We start from the raw sequence: 20,368 nt of genomic DNA on the forward strand, positions 1-20,368 counted from the left end.
ACGGTGGAGGAAACTTTCAATTTCGGGCTGTGGAAGGCCTCTCTGCCTGAGCGGCTGGGCTCCTTCCACGCCTCGGAGCCCAGTGGCCCAGCCATTTCTTTGGCTTTTAGAGTCCACCCACCTTACAAGACAGCCTCCTGTGCCCCTCAGAGGGCTGAGAGGGCGGGCGGAGAGCCCCAGGGCCTGGAGGGAAGGCCTGGTGGCCCCAGCTCTGCTGTTGGCCTGGTGATGTTAACTCAGGGCCTTGGGTTTTATCAGAGTATTACCGAGTCCGTATTCCAGTCCCCAGTGTTTGAGTGGCGGTATTTTCTTAGGTACTTGATCGATTAGAAATACAGCATTGTAAAGTCGTCCGGATGGCAGCCACAGAAGCCCGGCGACCTGGGCTCCAGAACTGCTCAGCGTCTGTCTTGGTTCGGTTTCTCTCAGAAGCAGACGCAGACTCCAAGATGAAAGTGAGATGAGTGCTTTGTGAGGTGTTCCCTGGAGTCCCCAGCGACGGGGCAGCATGAGGAAGGAGATGGGAGGAGAAGGAGCCGGGCAGGAGGGTTACTCAGCCTGTGACCACCGTGGGCCGTGGACGCAGGGAGACCGTGTTGAATGTGGGACCCGGTCATCCCTGCGGCACACCACTCCCAGTTTGTCACTGGTTGGGGCTGTTTCTGGGGTGTTAACCCTTGGGAGCTTCCAGCCTGCCCTGCGCACAGGTGGAAAGTGCTGTCACAGCCGAAATCCAGCCCTCAGACTGTGTGGTCTGTGTGAGCCTGCGGCGAGCTGAGCCCAGAGAGGGCAGGAGGGTGGGCAGGGTTCCGACCTCTCCCGCCAATCTGTGTCATGAGCTCAGGAAGAGTAGCAGCCTGGGGCCGAAAGGCAGAAGCAGTTAAAACCTGTAGGAGCCCCGAGATGCCGGGTGACTCTGTAAGCTCTGGACTTTGCTATTTTGACTCTCAGTATGGAGTCTCCATTTTTCAGGTGTTTGTGGAAAGTCAATCTGACTTGGTTCAGATTTCCCCGAGGCTTGTGCTTATGTGGAAGTTTACGTAGAAAGGCTCTGTGTAAATTGCTAAAAGAGGCCTTGGGGTAACGTTCAAAGTACAACCAGCCCTTTGTACCCAGGGGTTCTGCATCTGTAGATCCAACCAACCTCAGATCAATAATATCTGAAGAAAAATTTCCCCAAAGTTCCCAGAGTCAAAACGTGGACCTGCCACACGCCAAGCACCATGCTGGACTCTCACAAGGGAGTTGGGGAGGCCCCCACTGCACCCCCTTCTCAGAGCTCTGAGCGCCTTGGCGGGCTTCGGGTCTCCATTGTTTACAACTGTACTGAACAGGTACAGATGTTTTCCTTTCTCGTCATTATTCCCCACATAATGTAAGGTGTAACAGTCATTTAAATAGCATTTCCACTGTGCTAGGTGTCTGAGTAATTGAGACAGGATCAAATTAAAATATACGTGAGGATCAGGTGCAAATCCTACACTGTTTAAATCCGGGTTTTGGTCTCTGAGGTCCTGGAACCCATCCCTGTGGATACGGAGGGACAGCTGAAGTAGAGACCTCAGGACAGACCCTGATCGACTGTTCAGCATTGCAGCCAGCACCCACACGCTGGAATTTTCTTGTCCTCTCCCCCCACCAACATTTACTGCCATCTGACATACTATATAATTTAGGGATAATATTTTGTTTTTATGTGTCTTCCTCCTCTAGGGTCTAAGCACTCGAGGGCAGGATCACTGACTTGTTCCCTGACACATTCTATATCCAGAACAGTGCCTGGAAGTAGTGTGTGCTCCAGAAACACTTGTCGAATGAGTGAAGAGTGAGAGGGACCCTGGCTGTAGTTCCTAGTGTGCCAGGGAACTGTGCTTAGCTGGGTCATGCTGGCTGTCATCACTGAGCTGCAGGGACCGTGGAGGCAGAGCGGGAGGCCCTGAGACACCACCCGTCATTCTGGTCATTTTGAACCTTGCCTGACTTTCTTGTCTCTCTGGCTGGTCTGTTTCTTGGGACTGAAAAGCCAAAAGCCTCTCTTGATCTCTGCACCCTAAGGGCTGCCCTCCTCTGAGGCAGTGGACATCAGACAATCTGCTGCTGCCTCTGTGGAGGACAGGGCAGGGGGAGTGGGAATTGTGACAGTGGAAAGCACTCGGGCGGGCTAGAATGTCAAGTTACCATCCTGCATTGACCTGATGGCTGCTTACCCAAAACCAGAACCTGCTGGCCAACTGGGGTGCCTCACAGTGTCGAGGGACGTGGGCAGCCAGGATGGGGACTGGTAGAGTCTGCAGGTGCTTTGCAGGGGGACAGGCCATCCCATGGCTCAGCTCCATGAAGCTCCATTCCTATGTCTGAGGCCCACATCTGGTGGGGAAAGAGCTCTTGCTCTCAAATTCGTACCAAGCTCCCAGGCAGATTCTTGTTGACTGAATTAGGCCACAGCCTGATTCTCTCTGCCAGCTGGCCAAGGAGAAGGAATGGCCTGATTGGCCAGCTGAGGTGCCGGCTCAGCCACTGCAGTCACATGCCATGGAGAGGGATCCCCAAAGGAAATTTGAGATCTTATTACCAAAGGAAGGGGAAGTGGACTTTGGTAGCCAGGCAGCAGCCACAGCAGCTCACCTTGAGGTCCCAAGCTGCTGTCGGGACACCTCAAACTTTGGTGTGTAAAGTGGTCGTCGGGGACTCAGGCTAAACTGCAGGTTCTGATTCCACAGAGGGGGAGGGGGTGGAGTCAGGTGCAGTGTGATCCGTTAGCTCCAGGGGAGGTGATGCTGCCGGCTCCGGACCGCCCTTGGAGGATCAAGGCCTCAGAGAACAGGAGCCTGGCCTGTAGCAAACCATCTCCTGAGGTTCTCACAGCCCGAGAGGTCAGCGTCCGCTTGGCCATTCCCTGGAGGCTCAGCGAGGAGAGTCTGGGTGATGGATGTGGACAACCATCCGCAGGGAGAGGGGAACGTTCTGGAGCTACCTGCCCCGGTTCCGGAGTTCTGTCTCACCCTGGGAACATTCATGTTCACCTTTTCTCCTTGCAGCCTCAACTACGGGGGAGTCTGTCTGGCATCGGATGCCCAGTTCAGTGACTTCCTGGGCAGCATGGGGCCAGCGCAGTTTGTGGGCCGCCAGACCCTGGCCACCACACCCATGGGTAAGTCCCCAGATGCCTGCTACCTGTGGACGGGAATGGGGAGTCCCAATGGAAGTCCTGCGTCTCCCCTTCCCCTCTGCCCTGCTCTGGGTACCCCACCTGGAGCCTGCTCTGCCTGGTCACGCCCTGGCAGAGCCTGGACCCTGGTCTTATTCGGGCTGGAGCAGGGGAAGGGGCTTTCATCCCTAAGCAGAGAGGAGCCGCTGGGTCCTTGCTGAGTTCCCATTTCTCAGTGTCATCTCCGGGGGCCTCCTGCAGGTGACGTGGAGATCGGCTTACAGGAGCGGAATGGTCAGCTGGAAGTGGACATCATCCAGGCTCGGGGACTGACAGCCAAACCAGGCTCCAAGACACTGCCAGGTGTGGGGCCAGCTCCTCTCTGCAAGCCTTGGGTGGAGGTCCGAGAGGGTCTAGAAGAGAGAGACTGGGGCCCAATCATGGGAGGCTCCTCTGTCCCAAAGCTGGTGGCTTACGTGGAGCTGGTGGTTTAGTGTTGGCCCCAGGGACCCAGTGGAGATTGTGGGTCAGCCTTGTCTGTCCGGCCGCTGCAGTGAGCTCTGGGAAGGCGCACGTGTTTCCGGTCTGTAGCTGTACCCCGTGACTAGCAGGGGACTCCACACGTGCCTCGTCAGCTTGTTGAGTGGGTCAGCAATGAATGTGAAGGGGGGGTGGGCAGGTGGTGGGCTGAGAGGACAGGGGAGTGCAGAGCAGGGGAGGGGAAGGCCTGAGGAGAGGGGGCCGCCCAGTGCTAGCTGCACCCACCACCCACCATGCCCCACTTGCTCCTGGGCCTCCTCCCAGACTCCCTGGGGCCACTCCTCTCTGGGCAGTGGGTGGGCGGCACCCCTTTGCCCACCCCATGAGGGGCCAGCCTAGAACTTCTCCCACTGGCCTCTGTCCCCAGCGGCCTACATCAAGGCCTACCTGCTAGAGAACGGGGTCTGCATCGCTAAGAAGAAGACCAAAGTCGCTCGCAAGTCGCTAGACCCGCTGTACAACCAGGTGCTGCTGTTTCCTGAGAGTCCCCAGGGCAAAGTCCTGCAGGTGAGGCTCTGTTTGTGTATGTGTGTGCGTGGACACGAGGGTGTGGTACCCGAGTCTGGGCATCGTGCCTCTGGAGGCCCCCCCGGAAGGAGCCGAGCACCGGGGCTGATCCGTGCCCACAGTGTACCTGCCCCTGCCGAAGCAGCCTTCTGAGTCTGGCAGACCACAGAGGTTTGGCCCCACCCCGGCGGTTACTGAGACCAGCTGAAGAGTGCCCATCGTGGGGCAGGCAGGGCCTGGTTAATGCCCACAGGACCCTCTGCCTGGCTCTCTGTGCCACCTGGGCATCCCTGCCTGCATCTCATTTCTTGCATCCAGCCCAGACAGGCAAAGCAACAGGGGCCAGAGAGGAGGACTTTGGCAAAACCAGAAGCCCAGGTCCTGTAGAGGGCAGGGTTTTCCACCACGGGGGCCGAGACCCGTGAGTGAGTTGTGAGTCAGTTTTAGCAGGTCTCAAGGAATAATATTTTAAAAAATGGAATGGGGGTAAGAAGGAAAGCCTCCACCGCTCTTAGTAAGGTAACCGTATCTGGTGGCACCTTCCTCAACTGTACGTGCCAGGTGCACACTGGGTGGTGGGGCAGTACCTTCCTTGCCTCAGGTCACTGTCAGAAATGTCTGGAAAACACAGCTGGCCCAGGGGTGTTCAAATAGCATTTGAAACAGCCTGAAGACCATCTCAGGACCCCCCCTGGCCTGCTGGACAAAGGTCTGTGTGTTCTGGTCCTCAGGGCAGGTCCCTTCTGGGATGTGGAGGGAGTGGGGAAGCAGAAAGCCGACTTGGGTCCTTGCTGGTGGATGACCCGACAAATGTCACAGTGGGACAGACTCACCATGAGTGATGCCCCTGGTGTCTCTCCATGTGTCCAAAGGGCCCCTGTCGGATTAGATGGGGGCCCACCCTCATTTTAACTTAACTTGATGCCCCTGATAACCTAGCACAGTCCCAGTCTTAGGAGGTGGAGCTTAGAGCTTCAGTGTCTAAGTGGTGGGGACCCGGCCAGTCCTTGGCACCAGTGTAGACGAATCTATCCACGCACCGGAAGTGGGCCCCCCATCAGCTCTCCGAGGAGCAAGCTCAGGAAAAGGATTTCACTCTGGGCCTCCATTAGACAACGGTGAAACTGGACTGTTTTGCATAGGGTTGGGGGAGGTGGAGCCCACAGCCTGTTTAGACACATGGCCACGAAGCCAGCCCTCGTTTGACCGTGACCCTGTGTGTGGACCTCAGGTTCTTGTTTGGAGCCCGTGAGTTGCCGGGCAGGCTTCAGACCCGTGTCTCTCGCCCTGCAGGTGATCGTGTGGGGGAACTACGGGCGGATGGAGCGGAAGCAGTTCATGGGTGTGGCCCGCGTGCTGCTGGAGGAGCTGGACTTGACCACCCTGGCCGTGGGCTGGTACAAGCTCTTCCCCACCTCCTCCATGGTGGACCCAGCCACAGGCCCCCTGCTCCGGCAGGCATCCCAGTTGTCCCTTGAGAGCACCGTGGGGCCCTGTGGTGAGCGATCTTAGTGCCGGGGATGGGGAGGGGCTCCCCGAGATGGCTGGAGACCACCCAGCCCTGACCTGGGACCCCAGGCCCAGGGGCACATTGAACAGAGGAGGATGGGGTTCTCCCCCACAGCGGGGGAAGCAGAATGGGGAGACCTGCCCCCCTCGGGCCCCTCCTCACCTTTCTTTGCCTCCTCCCCGAGACCTTCCCTCTCCCAGCGGGCTGGCGCACTTTGACTTGGCTGGCCTTGACCTGGTGGATGTGGCTGCAGTCGGAAGAAGACGGAGGTGGCAGAGCAAACCCCCCACCTGCCCAAACACTGTCCCACCTCTTCCCCTTTTGCCTCCTCGGAAGCTGCTGCCCAGAGCCAAGTCGAGGACCCAGCCGGCCATCTCCATGGTGCCAATTACCAGCAAGTGTCTTTCCTGCGGCACCGGGTTCAGGCAGGACACCTGCCCCAGAGCCGACCGGGCAGCTTCGCAAGGATCCGGAGCCAGCTCCTGGGGCCCACAACCCCCACTTGAAGAGGAGCTTGGGCCTCCCTCTGCCTGCCCGTGGAAGGAGCTTTGCCGCAGCTGTCCGAGTCAATCTGTCCATCCCCTCCTGCCTGCCCCTCTGCCGGTGGCTCTAGGAATGGAGGTCCAGCAGGAACTGAAGGAATGGAGGCAAGGGGACCCTTGGCTCCATGGCACTGTGACAGACTCGTCTGGGAACTGTGGGTGGACTGGAAGGACACTGTCACCTGTGTTTTGGTAGAAGTGCTGTGGGACCCCGAGGTTCCAGAACCCCTGCCCAGGGAGATGGCCGTCTCAGCACGTGGGGGATGCTGGGTTGGAGGGGGCTTGGGGGAAGCTAGGATTGGGACCGGCGGTGCCATGGTAAGGGTTTCCAATAGGGGGACCCTTCTTGTTGGATGAGATTGAAGGTCATCTTTTCTACCCCTCTGCTTCAGTTTAGGGGTCTGGGGCGGCATTAGAGCCCCCCGTTTTAGTCTTTGTCAACCATCCTGCACTGAAGGCACAGCCCCTTGGTTCCCTTGATCTTCTTGGTTCAGGGGAAGGAGTGGGATGCTGCAGGGGCTGAGATTTGGGAGCCTGGGCGGCTGCCTTCCCTGCTGGGCCCCGAGCCCTTTCACATGCCAGGGAGGCCTCTGGAGGCCGCAGGCTGGCTGGTCTGTCGTTATAGAAGCACATTTCCGCCACCTCCCCGAGGCCCGGGCAGCCTGCCTTCCTCTTCACCTAGTCCCTGCGGGGTAGGGCGTAGTCCAGTTAGCCGGTAGACTTAGTGTTCCCACCCGGGGCCTGTTCCTAGCTCCGACTAGTCTTTTACGGGGTGGAGAGGAGACCCGAGGACTTTGCAGGAGCTCGTCTCCTGGCTGGCTGGGCCCTGCTGGTAGCCGCTGCTCCTCCTCTTCCCCTTCCTTCCTCTTGCTGTAGGGTCGTAGCTGAGCTGCCCGCTGTACTCAACGTTCTGATTACTTGCCCTTGGTACTGATTTTCTTTATAAGGCACTCTTGAGGGTGGCCGAGCCTTGCCGAGAGGGCCTGGGCGCCATCGGGGCCGCATTTTCCACTGGGAACACCTGAGCTGTTTGGTTCCACCGAGGTTTGCTTCCACGTGGAACTCTCGGTCCCTCAGCCTGGTTAGGCCCAGGGTGTCCTTTAAAATTCTGGTTGCGTTCCATCGCCTCCATGGAACTTCTTAGTTGCACGGCAAGAAGCGCTGGAGATGCTCCTCTTGTCCACGAGGCCTTCAGAACCGCTCAGGATCGCGCAGGGGTGAATCCTGAGGCTGGGGCCCGAGGGAGCAGGGCTCGGTGGGCTCCCATCCAAGGCCCACCATCAGTCCCTCCCCCATTTTTTTAAACATTGTGATTTCTCTGATGTTTGTTTATTATACACCATTTGAAATATTTTGAGCCAGGAGAGGAGAGAGGGCTTCTCTTTCTGTCCATCACTGCTGTGGTTTTTTCAGGGGCCACTTTTCAAGGATGGGGCAGAGCCTGGCTGTCCCACGCAGAGGGGGAGGGAGCTCATGCTGACTTGTCCTCCCCCCTCCATCTGAGCCCTCCCTTGGGTGTCTGCAGAGCCTTGGGGTGGGGGGAGGGGAGAGAGAGAGAGAGAGAGAGAGAGAGAGAGAGAGAGAGCTCTCCAAAGCAATAATTACCCCCTGGGGTGGTCAGCGAGGCCCCCCCAATGATTTTCTTGTTTGTTCTGTGAAATCTCGCTCACCTCCTGGAGGGGTGGGGTGGGGGCTGGAGCCCTGTTTCTTTGTATCATCATCGTGAGCACGTGCCCTCCTAGGAGGGGCTGTGACCATTGGGTATGGGAACCATCGTCTGTCCTCGCCAAAGGAGGGGGGTTGGGGAGGGGGAGTGATTATTTTCATCATTAGCTTTGGGCAGCCTTCAAGCCCAGCCTGTCCCCGCTGCTGTCTAATCCTTTGTCAACTCTGACTCCACCATTTGGATAGGAGCAGAAAGGGTGGAGTTGGGGGGCCTTTCTAGCGCTGGGGTCTCTAGGGGACAATTCTTTTCTCCATCTCTGGGCAGAGGTCACATGCAGGGGTGCCATGGGAGGGTGTCATCTCCACCGTCCTTGTCCAGATGCCTTTTCATACTAAGGGAAAGGGCTTTGGGGACCTTTAGTCCATTTCCACTTTATAGATGAGATCTAGCCTGGCACAGGAGGAGCCACCCCGGGGTCACCTGGGCACTCAGTGGCACCCTGAGCCTGGGCTTCCTCCTCCAACCTGGCTGAGCTGGAGCCATACCAGGATGAAGGGGCTGCCACATGCCACACTCCCTTTCCCTCTCCTCAGAGCCTCCTAATGGTCCGCAAATAGGGGCAGGACAAATTGTAATCCCTACAAAAGCCTAGGCAGCTGAAGCCCAGCAGTGGGGAACGACTTGCCCAGGACCCCCTGCAAGTCAGTGGCTGGGGCAGAAGAGGGGCTCCTTCAGGCTTCCTTCCTGCACCAGGAGACGGTCGTGCCAGGGCAGGTGCCAGGACCATCTTCCAGCTCAGCCCCGGGCTGCACACCCCTGCTCTGCTCCACCTACTGGGCCAGTGTCTTTTCTGGATTTCGGGGAGAGGGTTGCCAGGGGACCGAGGCTTCCTAGCAGGCTGCCCAGCTGACTGAGGGCCTGCAGGATTTGACCAGGCTTGGATGTGTGGGTGGGGCTTCTGTCCAGGGCCATAGCTCTCCAGGACTGGCTGGAGGGAGAGTTAGAAACACCAGCTTCGGCCAGGGCACAGGGAGTGGGCAGAGGCACCCACCCTCTGGGGACTTCCCCGCTCTCCTTCACCTGTGCCAGGCCTGCCTCCTCTCGTGCTCTCCACACTTGCAGGTTCATACCCTTGACCCCCACAGGAGCCCTGGGTAGTAGGTGGAGGGCAGCCTGTGTTGTGGACTCCATCAAGAGGGCAAGGTGAGAGGAAAGTGCTTGGTGAAGGTCCCGCTGTGAGGGAGTGGCTGAGCCCTGACCAGCATCTCTAAGCTCACTCTTCCCCAGGAGGTCAGCTGGAAGTTCAGGGGACGGCTGTCCACTCTACAGCCTGACTCGCCACCCAGTTCCTTAGGCCAGGAGCCCCGGGGGTGCTTCAGTGTTCGGAACCCCACGAGCTCCACTCCTTTCTGAGGCACAGCTGTTGCATCAGGCAAGGTCACCTGCATTTATTTATTGAGCAGCAGTGCTGTGCTGGGCCAAGGGGACCGACCCCCTCCCTCCCCCTGTACCAGCTCCCCTGCCCTCTGGGAGGGCCCATGTCTGTAGAGCAGCACCTCAGAGGACGAAAGTGTTTGAGCCCAAGAGCTCACCTGACGAGGCCCGAGGGCTGGGCTCATGCCCATTTCACCCAAAGCGTCTGTGAGGGCCGAGTGGAGGCTGGAATGGGGGCAAAGGTGTCACCTCTGAGCCCTTTGATGCTACAACTGCCTCCTATAGGGGGTGGTGGGTTAACGGGACCCTGGGTCCTCAGGCTGGGGGCCCTCCCACCCACCTTTTCCTTATGCCCTCTCTAGGAGCAGGACCGCCCAGACCTTTGGGGAGGGAGGGTTTCTGGGGCCCCTGGGTTGGAGTGGGTCACATCGCATCGTGTTCATGACCATGTAGCTCATGTTAACATTAAAGTTTTTGGCTTTTCTAACTGGGCTTGTTCTTGGTTTGTGTTGAGGTGGTTCTTTCTGGAGGGATAAAGGTTCTAAGGGTCTTAATGCTGTGGGATGCCAGGATGCCCCACCAGGGTCTTTGTTAATCCCCTAATGGGGCCGAGACCTGTCTGGGAAAGCCCTGCTGGAGATGCACAGGAGGGAGCAGGGTTCTAAATGCACCCAATTGTCTTACTGATGTGGAAACTGAGGCCCAAGGAAAGAATGACATTCCCAAAGTCACAATGCTGGTGATCGGCAGGACCCCAAATAAAGTTCATCCCACAGCACCGGGCTGCCTCCAGGGGGTGGGGTCCTAGTGACATAGGGGCTGTCAGCAAGATCTCCTTCATCTGGGAGTGGGGCTGGCTAAGGACAAAGGATCAGCTGGATGAACAGAAAGAAGTCATTTAAATGTGCAAAAAATGGCTGCTGGGGAGGTTTCCTTCCGTGCATCTGTTCTCCATGCTTCTAGCTTGAGCACCTGGCTTCCCCATAGGGTTCCAGTGCTGAAAGTTGTACATTTCCCTGCCACACATGACACCACCTCTTCACAAAACACGTAGCCACAAGTCTCCCCTCTGAAGGGCCAGCAGGTAAGGTGGTCCTATCCAAGGGCTCTCCCAGGTGCTGCTGTGGCCAGGCCTTCCTGCAGCAATGTGGACTAGGATTTGCACCTACCGAGTGCCTACAGTCTAGCTTGTGCTTATGATGCAGCATAACGTATTTTGGAGGGGCTGGAAGAGATGAGCATCAGAAGGTAGTGAGGAGCCACTCCTTGCAGAAGACAACCTCAAGGCCTTGGCTCCTCTCCAAGCCCCGGGGTGGGTGCGCTGGGAGATGCTCCAGATGCTCCCAACCAGGTTTGACCCCGCCTGGCCAGGGCTGTCAGATGGACCGGGCCCGGGGCCTGTCTGCCCTGCTGCCGCGCACGGCCACAGGGCTCGAGGGGGGCGAGAAGCCCAGATTGTCGCGGGCGCACCTCTCCAGCTGCCGGATGCGGCGGCAGGAGCGGCAGATGGAGCCGCCGGGGCCGGGGGCTCGGCGGGGCCGCGCGTGGCTCTCGGGCGCCGCCCGGTGAAGCGAGCCGGCCAGGCGGGCAGCGCGCTGGGGCCCCTCCGCGCTGGCGGCCAGGAAGCGCAGGACGACGAGGTTGAGAAAGGCGCCGATGACCGTGAGCCCCAGCAGGATGTAGAGGAAGCTGAAGGCCACGTAGGGCGGCTTCCTCTGCAGGGCCTCCTCGCTCTGCAGCGCCACCAAGTCCCCGAAGCCGATGGTGGTGAGGGTGATGAAGCAGTAGTAGTAGGCGTGGAAGAAGGACCAGCCCTCGAAGTGCGAGAAGGTGGCGGCCCCCAGCGCCAGGGTGGCGGCGCACGCCAGCAGCCCGGCCACCACCATGTTCTCGGTGGACACGTGGGGCCGTCGCAGGCCCAGGCAGCGCTTGGCCCCCAGCAGGAGGCACCGCACCAGCGCGTTCAGCCGCTCGCCCAGGCTCTGGAAGGTGACCAGCGTCAGGGGGATGCCCAGGAGGGCGTAGAACATGCAGAAGACCTTGCCCGAGTCCGTGCCTGGCGCCGCGTGGCCATACCCTGTGCCGGGAGAGCGGAGGGAGGGTGGTGAGAGCCCGGCTCTGTCTACCAACACCCTCAACACCCTTGGTGGCAGCCTGCCCTTGGGTGTCCCCCCATCCCAGAGCCCGCTGAGCATCTTCAAATGCCAGACCTAACCAGGCCATTCCCTGGCTTTAAGACCTTGAGTGGTTAGTCCTAATCTCCTCAGACTAAACAACCCAAATATCCCTCCATTAGGGAATGGATAACCTGCCGCACATCCCAGCAAGGGAGAGACCCACCTGACTTTGCCTGGTTTATGGAGTTTTGAAAACTATTGCTTCTCTATTGTGGCAGTGAAAGGAACAACCGACTGTTGCTTGCAGCCACAAAAGCTGGATCTCAAGCCAAAAGGTGGAATGTGCCACATGTTCCACTGAAAGACATTCTGGGATTAGCACAGCTCTGGGGACAGAGAACAGATCCGTGGTTGCCAGTTTCTGGGGCTGGAAGAGGGGTTAAGTACAGAACTTAACAGGAGTTAAGTACAGAGCAGCCAGAGGCCGAGGGAATGGTTCAACGCTCTGAGAGTCGCTGTTTCACTATGTGTAAGTGTACCTCGGACACAAAACCAAACCAAGCCAGGCAAAGGCTTCTAGTGTCCACTGGTAAAGTCCCAGCCTCACGAGGCATCCCAGCTCCTCCCTGATCGGGCGCCTCTCTCCAGCCGCACCCCTTCTCTGGCACCCCACTCTCTGGCTATGCCTTGTTTCCCCGCCAGCAGAACCCACCCCCACAGGCTGCTTCTCATGGCTTCTCCCTGCTGGATGGCCTTTTCTCCTCTCCCCCAGTCCATTCCTCCCTTTCCAAATTTCACCTCCGCCTCTGCCATTGGCCAGCCCTCACTGAATGCCTCTTGATTCTGTTTGGATCTGATGTAGGGATTTCTTCACTGTACCCCTCGCTCTTATAGGGGATCAAGACACGAGAGGACTTCCTTGAATCTTGCATCAGGATGCCATTAATGCAGAATGGGGGGTGCCTCTTTCTGGAGAGAGAAGCAATAGTTTTCAAGGGTCCATAAACCAGGAGAAGTCAGGTGGGTCTCTCCAACAGAATATGCCTCTTCCAGCAGATCCGTGCCACTGGCCAGAATGTAAAATACACGAGCCTTCCGGTCTAGGTAGGTAGTTTCACAGTTAGGAAGCTAGCCCTCACATGTGGGCAAAATGACATATGCTCTGGGTAGTCACTGTAGCATTTTCAGTCCTAGCAAAAATTAGGAACAACCTAGGTGTCCATCAATAGGGGCTTGGCTACATACATCATGGTGCCATCTGAAAGATGGAGTACCACACAGTAGTGGTTCTCAGCCCAGAGTGCTTTTCCCCTGAAGGGACATTTGGTGATATCTAGAGACATTTTTGTCACAACTAGGGGGAAGGGGAGGGTGACTGTGTTGTTGGCTCTCCAGGATAGAGACCACAAATACTAATATCTTGCAATGCACAGGACACCTCCACAACAGAACCACCAGGCCAAGATGTCAGTTGATCAGAGATTGAGATGCCCTGCTAACTGCAATGAAAAGGTGACCCAGCTCTTTAGGGACTGTTATTAAAAAAAAAATCACCAAAATATATTAAGTGAAAAAAACAAGAGACAAAATTATGTGTATGATATAATGTCCCTATGACATGTGTTATGTTCAAAGGAATACACTGGCAGAGAATACAGACTGAAGGATACAGACTGAAGGATACAGACTGAAGGATACAGACTGAAGGATACAGACTGATTGAGAATACAGACTGAAGGATACAGACTGATTGAGAGAGAGAGAAGTGATGGGTTAAGAGACAGGGCAGCCGGAAGATTTCCTTTACATTTAACACCTTTTCACGCCCTGTGAAGCGTGTGCCGTGGGCTTGTGGACCATTCACACCATCAATGCAAAGAACTGTACAGCTAAAGAACTAAGGCTGCCTTCCCCAGTGCTCCTGCCTGGCCCTGACAGTTTGCCTCTGTCCTTTTTTTTTTTTTAATATTTATTTTTCAGTTTTCAGTGGACACAACATCTTTGTTGGTATGTGGTGCTGAGGCTCGAACCTGGGCTGCCTGCATGCCAGGCGAGTGTGCTACTGCTTGAGCCACATCCCCAGCCCCTACCTCTGTCCTTTTAAAGGGGATTCTGTCCATCATCAGACTTAAGCTCCTTGAGGGCAGGAACCATGGCTTCTCCATAAAAGTTTATTGACTGAAATCAAGTTGAGGGGATGCTAGAGGGAGACAGAAGGGCCTCTTTAGGAATAAGAGTCCAGGAAATGCTGTTTCCCCTGCTCTAGGCCATGCCAGATTTGGGCAGATAACGAAACAAATAATGATAATAACTAAACATAGTAGTACTCTACATGGGTTATTTTCTTTAGCCCTCCTGGTGACCATATGAGATGACATTATTATCCCTATTTTAGAGATAAGGAAACCAGGCTCAGAGGAAGGAAGCTGCCCAAAGGTCCCAGGGCCTGAGTTGGTAGCCACTATCCCCAGGGCTTCTGAATGCTTTTCTTCTATCCAAACAGAGGTCAGGTTCCTGGGCCCTGGTGCAGGGCTGTCTGCAAGGCTGGTTTAAGCAGACCAGACCAGCGTGCAGGTGGTGGCGCCCCCAAGTGGTCAGCCAAGGCAAACTCCTATTTCCACTCAGTTATTCTTTCCCAGGGCTCCACAGGCATGGCAGAGGGATACAGGCAGGAGGGAAGCCAAACCCATCTGGACGGCCTCCAAAAAATGTAGGGAAGGGCGAAAAGGTGGGTGGGGTGGCATCCACAGTGACACAGTGACAGGGAAGGTCTCAGGCTGAACCCAGATAGAGAAGCAGTGGTGCCTATGTAGACAGGAGGGGGCAAAAGGGCTGAATGGGAGCTGGAGTCAGAGTTGACAGTAAGGAATTATTATTACTAGTGAACAGTGCCTCCTTAGCCTCAGGCACGGGGCCTTGACCTCACCTAAACCTGACAACCACCCAGTGAGGTAGGAACAATTGCACTTTGCCTTTGATAAAACCAGGGCTCAGAGAGGTACAATCAATTGCCTGAGAGGGTAGGTGGCAGTGGAAAGGAACACAAAACTCCATGTAATTGTCCAAGTTGTGCTTTGAACTCCACCCCTAAGCCCACAGCTCCCATTCTTGCAAGAGCATTAAGGAGAAACTCTCTCCAGGGCTGGGACTTCCAGACGACTGCTCCCAGCCCAAGGAGGTGCCTGTACATCCTGAGCTAAACCTGTGGGGTGGCTGCACCAAGCTTGGAGCCTTGCAGCTCATGCTTCTCTCCTTTGCGGTTTCCCCAGACTTAGACTCAGTAGGTACCAGTCAGACGGTAGTCATGACAACAGCTGGTGGCCCAGATGCTGCAAAGAACTGCTCTGATCCCTGAGGGTGTGGTCCAAAGCTTGTGGTAATTAGTCATTCCATTAACAAAATATTTATTGAGCATCTATTATGGGCTAGGCACTCGGCCAGACAGCAGTGACTAACACAGATGAGGTCTCTATTCTCATGGAGTAATAATAATAATTATTATCATTATAACGCAAGAAACTTTTTTTGGTAGTGCTTTCTGTGTCAGGCAGTGCGCTAAAACTTTTGCACCTATTATCTTCTTGATAATAATCTCCCCATAAAACCGGAACAGAGCTAATCGATAAACACTGTAATTTCAGAAGAGAAAAATGTGACTCTGAGAGCTTAAGCAACACACAGCTGGTGCGATGCAACGGGGCAAGGAAGCAGCTCTGGGCAATTGGTCCTGCAGCCCCACTTCGTCTGTCCCCCAGCCCCTGGGGCGTGTCCGAGCACTCCCGCGCCAGCCTCTCAACTAACACTGTCGCCTGCAGGTCCTGCCTGGGCTGACTGACAGCCCTACTCGGCAGGAGGCCAGGGAGGCTCGGACCCGTCCAAAGTCGCTCCGCTGGACGGAGGTGGCATGAAACCCGGAGGCGCCCGCGGCTGGGACCGGGCGGCGCGGAGGGGACGCGCCGGGCGGCTCACCGATGGTGGTGATGACGGTGATGGCGAAGTAGAAGGAGCCGGCGAACCTCCACTGGCGGCCGGCGCGGTGCGGCTCTGCCTGCCGCGCCAGGCGCTCCAGCTCGCGGTAGTCCTCGGCCGAGAAGCCGAACCTCCTCCGGAACTCGCCGCGCTTCTGGGCCAGCAGCCGCCGCCGGCCGCTCTCCGCCTCGGACTCGAGCGCGTCGAACACGGCGGCGCCCGCCAGCAGGTAGCACAGGACGCAGAGCAGCAGCGCCGCGGTGCGCGCGCTCGCCCGCGCCGTCCCCATGGCGCCCGGCCCGCGCCCCGACGGCGGACGCGCAGCGCCAGGCCGACAGCAGCGCGGGGCCTGCCCTCCCCGCGCTCCGCCCCCTCGCGGCGGCCTCGGCTCCTGCCCGCGCCGGGGTCTGCAGAAGTCCGTCTCCACGCTAGTTCTCGGTGCGATCGTGGGCCAGCCTTCCGCGCCCGCTTTCCTTCCGTCGGTCAGTCATCCGGCAGGAGTCCACCCCGCACCTACTGATGCACACAGGACTCCTGGTGAGAACAAAGCTGTAGCAGGGTTGGCTAACACACACGAAGGTCACTCAAGACCGTGTGAAAAGGAGGAAAGCAGTGCCCTAGGATGATGCTCCTGAGCAGCAGCTCAGGTGGTCGGGAAAGTCACCCAGGTGAGTCACCCAGGCAGCCAGTGCAGGCTTCTGCTTCCAAACAGAAGGGGGCAGGCTTGGCAGCCAGGAGCAGCCAGGAAGCCAGTGCGGCTGGAGTCCAGAGAATTGGGGTGCAGGGTGGGGTGGGGGACAGAAGGGAGACAACAGACTCGGCACAGGGTCTTATGTGGGTCTGTTCTTCAGCAGGACTGAAAACTACAGAAAGGCTGCCGCAGCGCACACACAACACAGCCATCTGAGTCACATTTTTAAAAAAGAGCATGGTGGTGGGGTTGGGCTGTGGCTCAGCCATAGGGGGCTCGCCGAGCACGTGCCAGACGCTGGGTTTGATCCTCAGCACCACAAAAAAAAAATAAATTAAATAAAGGTATTATGTCCTGCTACAACTAAAAAATTAAAAAAAAAAAAAAAAAGAGCATCGGACTGCCATGTGGAAGGTGGCGCAGAGCAGAGGGGAGGCTGGTGTAACTCCAAGTGGGTTAAGGTGGTCTGGCTCCTGCACATGGCCCTGGAGAAGGAGAGAACTGGATGAATCTGGAGTGCCTTAGGCAAGTGGAGCCGGGTTCCCAGCCAGCATGTTAAGGGGTCTTCCTGGTGTCTGGGAGTGTCCGCATGACCAAGCTGCAGACAGTAGACAGTGGGCAGAAGTGGTGTCTGCCACTCCCAGGTCTGGCCCCTTAAAGTGCTCCCCTTGTTCCCCACCTGCAGGCTGAAGGCAGAACACTAAAGAGACATCGCAAGGCCATGCACCATCAGGAACACTGGTTTTGAACTTCTGTTCCATTGTGTGAAGCCCCTGAGATTTGGGGCTGTTCTCTGATATGCGGAGGGCTAGGACTTGCTGGTGAGTTACGTGGCGGGGAAAGGAGAGGGCTCAGGGTGGTCTTTGGCCTGAGCGGCTCAGTGTTAGGCCTCCCATTGACCCCCTCCTCCGGATCCCACTCCAGTTCCCCAGTACCAAGTGACACTGTTTTCAGCGTCCTGGTGAGCCTGCTGGGGACTCCAAGCAGGGAGCTCCCAGCCTCCCCAGGTCTCTGCTGCAGCCTTAGTGTGTCCCCGAGCTGGCTCCAGCCTTCCCCATGCCTTGTTTCCTGCAGCCACCCTAATTTTACCGGATTGCAGGGAGGAGATAAAGAAATCTGTTTCCAGAAGCAGGGTCAAGGCTAAGGCTGGGGAGACCTGTCTGGACTGGACATCTCATGGACTTCACATGGAACCCTTACTTCAGTGTCCAGGAAGCAGGCAGGGGGTAGAATTGCCAAGTCCTCACTCTCAGGTCAGGGCCAAGGCAGGACTTGAACTTGGGGCTGTTTGACTCCTGAGATCACAATACTTGTCTGGACTGATGCTGCTGGCACCTCCCTCCCTGCCCCCTCAGCTCCATGGACCTTGCTGTCCTTACCAGAAAAGGGAATAGGGAGCCTGGGCCACCACACTCCCCCTCCTCTGCAAAGGTCCTGTGACACGCAGCTGAGAGGTGCTCTGTCTAATGCACCTGCTGTGGGTGGGTATTATTGGGGCTGGGGGGAGGGGACTGTCTGCCTTCCAGGCAGGTGACTCTGCCCTGTACTTGGCATTTTGGGTTCAGCAGCTCTATTTTAAGGCAGAGGAGGTTAGAGTTTGTGTATGTGTGTTTCTCAGCTTGGAAAATCGTCAGCTGAACAGTCACCAAAAACAGCAACACCCGAGGCCCCCCCTTGAGATACCCTGCTTCTGTCTCCTTCCTGCTTTGGGGGTCAGGGGACCTAGTGATTTTCCTCTGTCCTGTTGTGCTAGTGTCACAACCGTGACCCCTCGAGAAGGCCTGGGTGTTTCTTCTTGCAGAGCTCCAAGGGTGTCAATTTTGAGGACAACAGAAAAGTAATCCCAACCACCAGGTGAGCCCCAGGCACCCTTCAGTCCCTTCATATCTGAGTCTGGAGCCTTTCGAAAGCTTTGTGAGCCAGCCAGGCCTTGCCATTCCCACGTCAGGGAGAGGAAGGTGAGACCAGAATGAGAGAGGGGACTCGTCTAAGGCCACCCGAGGTGGGCAGGGGTTGAGAAAGCAGAGCCAGCCTACCTTCCATCTTGGGAGGTGAGTTCACCTCTTTAAGCCTTGGTTTCGGCATCTGGGACTCTGGGGCCGGGGATGGCTGCCTAACAGATTCCCGGGGACACTGAATGGAAATGTGTGAACAAGCACTCAACACGGAGAGCTCAGGTTCCTGTCACAGCCCCCCACCCCACTCATTCTCCTCTCCCCTTTCCAAACTGCTTATTCTGCAGGGCAATTGTAATCTTAAGAGATTGACTTTTATACTTAAAATATAGCTCAGTAATTTTCCAGAAGACCAGAGGTCCTGGCCGTTTCTTCCTGATAAGATCTCTTTCTTGTTAGAATGGATTATTCTAACCTCAGGGGACATCAGGTACTAGCTACCTGGAGATGGCAGCTGTGGCCTTTCTGCAGCCTGATTATCAGAGATCTGGCCTGAAAGAAAGTAAAAGCTGCTTCTTGCTAATGCAAGAATGATGTTGGTAGGATTTTAAGGTCTTCCAGAATGTTCTGGGCACTGGAAGAAAAACCTTGTGGTTGAAGACCTGGAGAGATGGAACCTTGACTATTGCCAGGGAAATACTGCTGAGGGCCATTACCAAGTAGGTATGACGCATCGTAATCCTTGCCAGTGTACCCCATGTTAAATGGACTTGCCTTGGAAATTTGCTGGGACCTTGCTTGTGAGTTTGAGAAAGGTAACCCTGCTCAATCACCAGGGTGGATCCAGGATTAGGGTGTATTCCTGCAGGAAGTATCTCCATCCTTGGGTTTAGGGCGTGACAATAGGAGTTTTAGGGAAGTTGAGGTTGAAGATTATTGCTGCTGGGATTAGGGTGTTCCTGCTGCTTGTTCCTGTTGAGTTCTCGTGAGATTAAAATGGGATTTGGAAAAAGCCTCGTGGAGTAGGATTTAGGATCGGACATATTGGAATTGCCCCTGAACGTGTGTGGAGGCTGGTGTGAGATCCGGAATAAAGAATTGCTGTTTGAACCTACAAAGCTGTGTGGTGCCTCCTGATTATGGTGCCCCCCCAAGACATCGGCAAATGGTGGCCCGTACTCGGGATGTCTGAAGCTTGGGGGTAAGTGAATTTGCTCCCTCCCGAAGGAGAGCAAAAAAATGGGTGACCATTTCAAAAAACAATGTGTTCTTGTTGTGATTTATTTTGTTTTTATTTCAAGTTGCCTGTTCCTAGAACTTTCTCAGGCAAACTGGGGAAAATGGTTGACTCAAGGTTTGAAGTTGTTCGCCTCCAAGGAAGAGAAATTGTTAGAGGAAGGAGGCACCCCAGTGAGACCAAGAACAGCTAGGACATATGTTGATATAATACAAAAATGTGGCCCATGGCTTTTTAAAGACGAGTTATTAAGTATATCAATGGGACCATCATGGTATCCTGTAGAAGGATTTTTCTTCAACAAGAAAGAGATGGCTAGTTCTGTTTATTACGCTTGTCTAAGATCTTGGTTTTTACAGACATCTGATTAATTACCAAGCTAAAGTGTTAAAATATCAACCACTAAATATGAAATCAAGTACTCTTTACTTATTAAGTTCCATAAGGTAATATATTTAAACATTATGTGTGTTTGCATAAATTGGTAAATGGAAAAAGGTTTAATATTGCTTTGGTCTGTGTCTTTGCTGAAACAAGGTTACTAAGTGTTAAGATTCTATCATGTGTAATTTATATACAAATAGTATAAGAAGTTTCAGTTGGGTTTCAATTACAGCATAATAGTACCTTAAAAAACATGAAAGTATTTCATCTTATTAAAGTGGAGTAATTTTATAAGGGTTGTTTCAGAATGTGAATTTATAAAAAGGGTTAATAGCTAGAAAAGAGATATAAAAATATTTAAGATGTGGAAATATATTTTAATATAAAAGGTTAAAGGAAAAAGAAATGTTTCTAGATGAGATAATTTTTGTGTGGTAAAGTAAAAAGTTGTCAAATGCCATTTAAAAAGATTTTGAGGAAACTAGACTTACTTTAAAAGCTTAAGAAAGGAAGAAAGAAGAAAAAGATATTTGTACATGGCAGATTGAGACAAAGCTTCTCAATGGAGTAAAAAAGAGCCTTTGGTTGAAGGGCAGCCATGTAAACTAATATTAAGCGATTTAAACAGAATCTAAGCCTCGTTTTAAAGAGTAAAGCTGTAGGTGGTGAAAAAAGTACATTTAAAAGTACAGTATAGATGATAATTGAAAGGCTTTAAAAGATTAATT

At 55.0% G+C, this 20,368-nt stretch overlaps 2 protein-coding genes across 4 annotated transcripts in view; one reads left to right on the forward strand and one right to left on the reverse strand.

Moving 5' to 3' along the window:
* Rims4 (regulating synaptic membrane exocytosis 4) overlaps positions 1-5,707 on the forward strand; it is a 50,219-nt gene extending 44,512 nt beyond the window's left edge. For all 3 annotated transcript variants that reach the window (XM_026408341.1, XM_026408342.2, XM_077800097.1), the window contains 4 exons: positions 3,039-3,151; positions 3,410-3,511; positions 4,056-4,195; positions 5,489-5,707. In XM_026408341.1, the coding sequence (XP_026264126.1) occupies positions 3,039-3,151; positions 3,410-3,511; positions 4,056-4,195; positions 5,489-5,707 (574 nt within the window). The remainder of the gene's footprint in view (positions 1-3,038; positions 3,152-3,409; positions 3,512-4,055; positions 4,196-5,488) is intronic.
* Positions 5,708-10,723: 5,016 nt separating this feature from the next.
* On the reverse strand, positions 10,724-15,722 carry Kcnk15 (potassium two pore domain channel subfamily K member 15). The gene is made up of 2 exons (XM_026408357.2): positions 15,434-15,722; positions 10,724-11,424 (listed from the first exon to the last, which is right to left on the reverse strand). Exons 1-2 carry the CDS (start codon positions 15,720-15,722, stop codon positions 10,724-10,726), a joined length of 990 nt encoding a protein of 329 aa, XP_026264142.2.
* Positions 15,723-20,368: the final 4,646 nt, after the last annotated feature.

Source organism: Urocitellus parryii, chromosome 6, assembly GCF_045843805.1.
Source record: "Urocitellus parryii isolate mUroPar1 chromosome 6, mUroPar1.hap1, whole genome shotgun sequence".
Taxonomy (NCBI): Eukaryota; Metazoa; Chordata; class Mammalia; order Rodentia; family Sciuridae; genus Urocitellus; species Urocitellus parryii.

Coding starts and splice junctions, on each gene's coding strand:
- Kcnk15 (XM_026408357.2), bottom strand. CDS start 15,722: ATGGGGACGGCGCGGGCGAGCGCGCGCACCGCGGCGCTGCTGCTCTGC. Junction 11,425..15,433: donor CACCGTCATCACCACCATCG/GTGAGCCGCCCG, acceptor CTCCCGGCACAG/GGTATGGCCACGCGGCGCCA.